Source organism: Penaeus chinensis, chromosome 43, assembly GCF_019202785.1.
Source record: "Penaeus chinensis breed Huanghai No. 1 chromosome 43, ASM1920278v2, whole genome shotgun sequence".
NCBI lineage: Eukaryota > Metazoa > Arthropoda > Malacostraca > Decapoda > Penaeidae > Penaeus > Penaeus chinensis.
Genome location: NC_061861.1, coordinates 17,065,939 through 17,073,274, shown reverse-complemented (window position 1 = coordinate 17,073,274; position 7,336 = coordinate 17,065,939). Strand labels below are relative to the sequence as shown.

Here is a 7,336-nt window from a genome sequence, read left to right as displayed (position 1 = left end):
TTTTTCCGAGCTGTAATACTTTTATCAAAAACAGACTTTTAACAAGAAAAAAAAAATACTAAGTCAATTGGGATTATGAATTAGGCCTGTAGTCACCACTACTTATTTTTTTTGTTGTTGTTGTTTTATCATTATTACTGTATCAAACCATGCTAATACAGGATGTAGGGGATATATTCAAACCCTTTATATAGAAATGTAACTTTTTAAAAAGAAATCATATTATGCAAACTTTCCGTTTTTTCTTCTTTCTTTAAAGATATTTTAAAATTACTTTCTTTTCCACACTATAACAGCAGAAAATGTAAAGTACGGTAAACAAAAGACGTCGAAATATTACGATTTTAATTAGTCAGGACAATACATTATACAATATCGTAGCATAGGCAGAGTCAATACAATATCTTATTTTCCAACATATACGTTTTGATCAAATCCATTCCAAAAAAAGCTACGCGAATTTCTATGAAGATCGTGTACCCTACAGGAAAAGGTTGAATATTACCGATATTTGAAGACATAAAATACAAACTCAATTAATAAACACATAAAATTTACCATGCGTCTTAAACTCATTACTGAACATTTATGTTAACCTTGATGACCAGTACTATCTCGTCCGATTATTGCAAATTATTATTACTGGTGCGGTAGCATGGACACTACACTAAAATATTTTGTTTCTGTATAGAATCCCTAGTTGAAATGGGTGTGTCTTGAATCCTTTGTTTTCATATATACCCTTTGCTGAAATGGGTATGCCTTAAATATTTTGTTTTCCTCTACATCTTTTCCTGAAATGATGGTTTATCTTATTTTTTTTTTTTTTTTTTTTTTTTTTTCTTTATTGATCCTTTGCTGAAATGGGATTCGTTTTCCTATATTTCTTCAGCTGAAATGTTATTGTGTCTTAAATTCTTTGTTTCCCTCTAAATCCCTAATTGAAATGAGTATCTTAGGTCTTTTGTTTTCCTGTATTTCCCCAGCTGAAATTAGGCTCAGTCTTATTTTTTTGTTTCCCTATATTTACACAGCTGTAATGGGTGTGTCTTATCCGTCACATACACTCCTTCAAGAAACGGTCTTCATTCAACAGGATCCAAGTGTAGCCTTCAGGGAATACGTCGTACCAGATTGGAGGACCTTCTTGCTAGCCATGCAATATCTAGGGACGTAGAGAAAATATGACATTATTTCATTCGTAATTCTGGATAATCATCTGTTTTATTAATTGTAAACGGTTTATTTGATTATTTTTTATCTGGCTAAATGGTGTTTAGAAATGGAAATGGTAAAGGATAGACGTTTGCATGGAATATAACATTGGCAGAGGAATCCGTTACAAAAATCAAATGGTTTCCCCTTTCATTGAGGAGAAAACCAATTTGATTTCATAGAAAATAGGATTTTAGGACAGACTGATATTTCTTTTAACAAAAGTATTTAATTTTTTATCATACGCATACTTTCATACGCTGCTCTCTCTCTCTCTCTCTCTCTCTCTCTCTCTCTCTCTCTCTCTCTCTCTCTCTCTCTCTCTCTCTCTCTCTCTCTCTCTCTCTCTCTCTCTCTCTCATATATCTATATATATATACATATAGATATATTTGTCTACATATCTGTATGACTATATATATACATATATATAAATATATGAGTGTGTGTGTGTGTGTGTGTGTGTGTTTGTGTGTATTCATTCATCCATCCACCCACCCACCCCTATAAACCTAACAAAACAAAACACACACACACACACACACACACACACACACACACACACACACACACACACACACACACACACACACACACACACACACACACACACACACACACACAAAAAAAAAAAAAAAAAAAAAAAAAAAAAAAAAAAAAAAAAAAAAAAAACACTCATTCACGATACTTACTCTTGCTCCGTGTACGTATCGACAACCCCAATGCTCTCTACGTTGAGGTGGCTGGGCGAGAGAGGCAGCAGGTAATTCTTATGGAATACCACGTCGATGGGTACCTCGTCAGTGCTCGTTCCTGAGGGTATGGTGAGGGTAGTCTGGTGGAGATCGCCAGGGTGGAGAGAAGGCCAGCCACTTGGGAAGAGAGAAAGAGGTTGTTTAGTGAAGAGGTGTGAGAATGGGGGAATGGTTGCTACAGGCTGTACGTAGTAATGTTATTATTACTAATTACCATTAATAGCATTAGTGGTAATAATTGCAGCAGTAGAAATTGTAACAGTAGTAACAGCAGTAATATTAATAGTAGTGCTGGTAATGTTATTATTATTGGTAGTAGTAGTAGTAAAAGTAAGAGTAATAATAGTAGTAGCAATAACTGTAGTAGCAGCAGCAGCAGTAGTAGTAGTAGTAGTAATTGTCGTAGTAACAGTAACATTAATAGTAATAGTAGTAGAGGTTGTAGTAGCAGCAGTATAGTATCATCATAACAACAGCAATGAGAAGAACAATATTGATTAACATATCCACTACTGTTATCATTTCCATCATCAATGAAATTACAATTATATCATTATTATCGCTATAGCCAAATCACACAATCACTCCCATCGTCACCACTAACGCCAACATCACAACACCACCAAATACAAACAGCCATATTAAAAAAACATTCAACTCACCTAAACATAACAACCTCCTTTGTTTCTCGACCAGGAATGATAGTATGGAAAGTTACTTCTCCGTGGTATGTGGTCTCGCCCTCTCCTATTGTTAGGTTCACTTCCAGGTGGCGAGAGAAAAAGGGAGCCTCGCCCTAGTTTTCGGTGAAGGAATCAGATTAGTTTATTTCTACAAAATCGCATTGCTTTGGTTTGTGTTTATTTGTGCGGGAAGGTTTGTATGTTAGAGTGAATATGCAGGGTAAGGTTTACGGGAAGAGATAGAATTGAAATCATCTGTAATATGCAGTGAATATTATCTTGTTTACTATTTCATATGTATATTTGTTCACGTAAATGTAAACCAGGGAATGCATGATTGAGTGCAATTATTTTGCTGAAAGCTGAAACCTATTTTTTAACATATGTGGATTTATTTCCCTATTTTCCACGGCTATTTGATAATAAGAAAATAACCAATTTATGTTATTTGTTGTACAGAGGTCCCTTAAGTAACAATCTGCTTTGTCCACTTTTAAAACTGATCCTGATTATACACAGAATAAAAATACTTAGCAGTTTCCATAAACTTATTTTATAAGCAATAATGGACACCAAAATAAGAAAGACTCTTCCATGTTTATCAAAAAAAATATGTGTATGTTGCATCCTGCTCACAGTTAAAAGCAGACCATGATTCGATAGACGGTAATATTTTGGCATTTTGAACGTACCTGCGTATCTACGTAAAACACTCCCCTAGCTTCGCGTGTGACATCGTAACCCATAGCAGCTCGAGGTGTGTTGAAGCATTCTCCGACCTTTAAAATAAGTAAATAAATGTGAGTAAATGAACAGGAAGAAAAAAAGAAAAAGGTAAGAAAAAAAATCTAGTGTAAGACATCTTTTGCAGATAAACCCTTTTTTAAGTGAACTTAGATATAGTAAACGATGTTGTTTTACCAAAAGATGATGATTATATGGGATAACATCATAACCATGTTCTGTGCATAAGCGGAGTTATGGCAAATATATAGATATTTGTTAATGAAAATGGATATTGGTTTCATTTACCTAGGAATCCGTATTTTAAGAGAAAATGTGCATTACTAAAGGGTAAACTACTATATTCAAGCCGTTGCTTCCTCCTACCTCGAAGTTCTCGTAGTCCGGGCACTGAAATCCGACTGTGGGTTCGGGGGAGAGGAGGGACTCCAGAAAATACTCGTGGGCGCGACCGTGGCTACAAGCGTCGATGTCTCCTGGCGCTGTAGGGGTGAGAAAAGTGACTTAGGTGACAAGAATACTTAACGATATGTGAAAGGCAAATAACGCGGTGTAAAAATAAAGTAATAGGTTCTAAGACCAAGCGAAGTACGAGGCAAGAGCATACGAGAATGGAATCTAACACTGTAGGAAAAACAAAAAAACACGGCAACAGTATTTAACACCAAGTGAAGTACGAGGCGAGAGAATACGATTAATAGATCAATGGAATCTAACACTAGAACATACAAGTGAGTTGAAAGAAAGTAACAGATTCTAACATATGAAATACAAGGCAAGATAATGTATAAAAAACAACAAACAAAATATCAAGTTAAAGACAGAAAGAAACTAACAGACCAACAGAAAAATCAATGTCATAAGAAATATAAGCATGATTATGTACTTTCTTGCTTAATAATAAAGAGATGCAAAGTAAACCATGGTAAGCGAGTATAGTCAGAAGAAGATAGAAATAGACAGAGGGTGCGAGTCATTGCTGATGTGTGAATAATGCAAATATTATAAAGCACGGTGAATAATTAAATGAACAGGTAAGAAATCGATGACGTATAAGTGAATAAATAGAAGATGAGTTTAATGCGATATAAAGGTGAACAGTACGAGGAAGGTTAAGGAACAAGCAAGATATTAAATGCAATGTTAATACTCAGTATGAGAGAAAATACGAAAACACGTTGACATCGCTGTGTTTGTGTCTTGTTGATTAAGATATGAATTACAAGGGATAATGAAAATTTAATACAATAATAAAGTCATACATAAGCATATCATGAATGTGTATATACACACACACACATATATATATATATATATATATATATATATATATATGTGTGTGTGTGTGTGTGTGTGTGTGTGTGTGTGTGTGTGTGTGTGTGTGTGTGTGTGTGTAGGTAAGTAGACTGACGGATAAACACATAAATCGACAGAAAGTTAGACAAATAAATAGACGGATTAACTGATAGACAGACAGCCAAACAGATAAATCCAGATATACACACACAACCACATCCAAACCCTTCCTAACGCCAGAATCGAAATACAAATCGACCACCACTCAACCTACACAGTGTTATGATCTCGACGATGCTATCCCAGATGAAAGGCGGGCAACCGTACTGAGAATTGCCGCCGTTCACGTAGAAATCGAGGTGTCCTACGGGGTCGTTGTAGCCGAAGTGTCCCGTTAAGAGGTTCCCTGCGTTGGTGTGGATGGCGTCGACGAGGTCCGCGTCGGAAGCGTCAAGCCGGCTCTCCGGGTTGCCGTCTTCGAACAGCGGGCCCGCGGGGTCGAGACCTGGGTGGGGATGGGCTTTGCTACAACTGGGGTTTTCTTCGTCTTTTTGTATATATCATTAGAAGAATTTCTGTCTCTGTCTCACTTTCTCTATCTCCGTCTCTCTGTCTCTCTGTCTGTCTCTCTCTCTCTCTCTCTCTCTCTCTCTCTCTCTCTCTCTCTCTCTCTCTCTCTTTCTCTCTCTCTTCCTCTTCCTCTCCCTCTCCCTCCCTCTCCCTCCCTCCCTCTCTCTCTCTCTCTCTCTCTCTCTCTCTCTCTCTCTCTCTCTCTCTCTCTCTCTCTCTCTCTCTCTCTCTCTCTCTCCCTCTTCCTCTCCCTCTCCCTCTCCCTCTCCCTCTCCCTCTCTCTAAAACGTACCTGTAATCCTGGCCACTCCTGGGTACTTGTGTCCAGCAACTCCAGACACTTGTGCGCCCAAACTGAAGCCTACGAGGTGTACTTTGCTGCCGTTGAAGCCTTCGGTGTTGTTCTGTGAGGAGAGGTGTATGTTCTAGAGGCTTTTGTTTTGTTCTTTAAGGAAAGGTAAATGTTCCAGGAGCTTTTACTTTTGACAATTTAAGGAAAGGTAAATGTTAAAGGAGCTTTTACTTTTGACAATTTAAGGAAAGGTAAATGTTCTAGAAGCTTATACTTTGGACAATTTAAAGAAAGGTAAATGTTCTAGAAGCTTTTGTCGTTGTTTTTTAAGGAAAGGTAAATGTTCTAGAAGCCCTTGGTATTGTTCTTTTAAAGCAAGGTAAATGTTGAAGAGCCTTCATGAATAACAACATCTAGCGTAATGGACGGAAATAACTGTTACCAAGATACCGGGTACTTTATCAACAATACCAAGGACGAATACCAAGTCTAGCGTAATGAACGGAAATAACAGATACCAAGGACTTCATCATCCATACCCTCAAGACGAGTACCAAGAGCACGTACCTCAAGGAACTTCAGCAGATCAGCCAAAGCAATACCCACGTAAAAGGTATTTCTGGCAGCGATGTCATACCTGAGACCGTTGGCCAGCTCTTGCCACTGGGTGAGAATGACGTTCATGTCTGCCTGTTGTGGAGAAGGTCAAGAAGGTATGAAATGAATGTAGGAGAGGTGGATGTAGTAAAGTAGGGGGAGATGGATTTTTGACTGAAAAAGTATGTACTTTTTTCACAAGCTCCCTCTCTCTCTCTCTCTCTCTCTCTCTCTCTCTCTCTCTCTCTCTCTCTCTCTCTCCTTCTCCCTCCTTCTCCCTCCTTCTCCCTCCTTCTCCCTCCTTCTCCCTCCTTCTCCCTCCTTCTCCCTCCCTATCCCTCCCTCTCCCTCCTCCCCTCCCCCCATCCCTCCCTCTCCCTCCCCCCATCCCTCCCTCTCCCTCCCGGCGCGACTTACCTTATCAAGCAGAGCATTTTTCGTGGCATTCATCCACACGGAATCATCAGCTGTCTCGGAAAAGCCATGGGTAACGACGACCAGAGGCAATTCACTCTTGAACTTTGACCCTTCGAGCAAGGTCAGGTTACCGGCGACGAGGCGGTCGGGGTCATTGCGAGATTCCCTGCGGTGATAGAGATAAGGTGATTGATAAATTGGTCTCTTCGGTTGAGTAAAGCAAGTGAATGGATTAATTACTGAATGAGCCAATAAGATTATTAATTAGTTTGTTTCTTTAGTCGAGGATTGAATGAAGGAATTAATGAATGGATGAATGAATGAGTAAATAAATTGACTATTGAATTGGTCTCTTTAGCAGAGGACAGTGAATGAATAAATATATGAATGAATTAATAAATATATTAATTCATAAATTGGTCTCTTAAGCTGAGGACAGAAAATTAATAAATTGATGAATGAATTGATAGTTGTAGAGCGTCTTTGGTTGAAGACACAGTAAAATCTATAAATAGATAAATTAGTAAATAAAAGACACAATACACGAATAAATAAACAAATATAATAATTGGATAGTCTCTTTCACTGGCGATACATTCAACAGAAAAAATGGTTAGTATCTCATGTCTGTAATTTTTCGAAGAGCGTGCTTTTTTCTGATATTGAGCTAAAATGAAAAATAAATTATAGAAAATATTTTTTTTCCGTCTGACTATATGATCTTTTTTATGACAACAGAATCGAGGCTTTTCTTAATTTGGATAATA

At 37.7% G+C, this 7,336-nt stretch overlaps 1 protein-coding gene across 1 annotated transcript in view; it reads right to left on the bottom strand.

Annotated features, from left to right (window-relative positions):
• Positions 1–331: 331 nt before the first annotated feature.
• Positions 332–7,336, bottom strand: part of LOC125048376 (inactive pancreatic lipase-related protein 1-like) — a 9,495-nt gene continuing 2,490 nt past the window's right edge. Inside the window, exons 3-11 of the mRNA XM_047647041.1 lie at positions 6,570–6,735; positions 6,123–6,245; positions 5,556–5,667; positions 4,968–5,198; positions 3,764–3,879; positions 3,346–3,432; positions 2,633–2,766; positions 1,908–2,087; positions 332–1,165 (exon numbers count right to left, since the gene is read on the bottom strand). Of these exons, the coding sequence (XP_047502997.1) occupies positions 1,090–1,165; positions 1,908–2,087; positions 2,633–2,766; positions 3,346–3,432; positions 3,764–3,879; positions 4,968–5,198; positions 5,556–5,667; positions 6,123–6,245; positions 6,570–6,735 (1,225 nt within the window). The 3' untranslated portion in view covers positions 332–1,089. The remainder of the gene's footprint in view (positions 1,166–1,907; positions 2,088–2,632; positions 2,767–3,345; positions 3,433–3,763; positions 3,880–4,967; positions 5,199–5,555; positions 5,668–6,122; positions 6,246–6,569; positions 6,736–7,336) is intronic.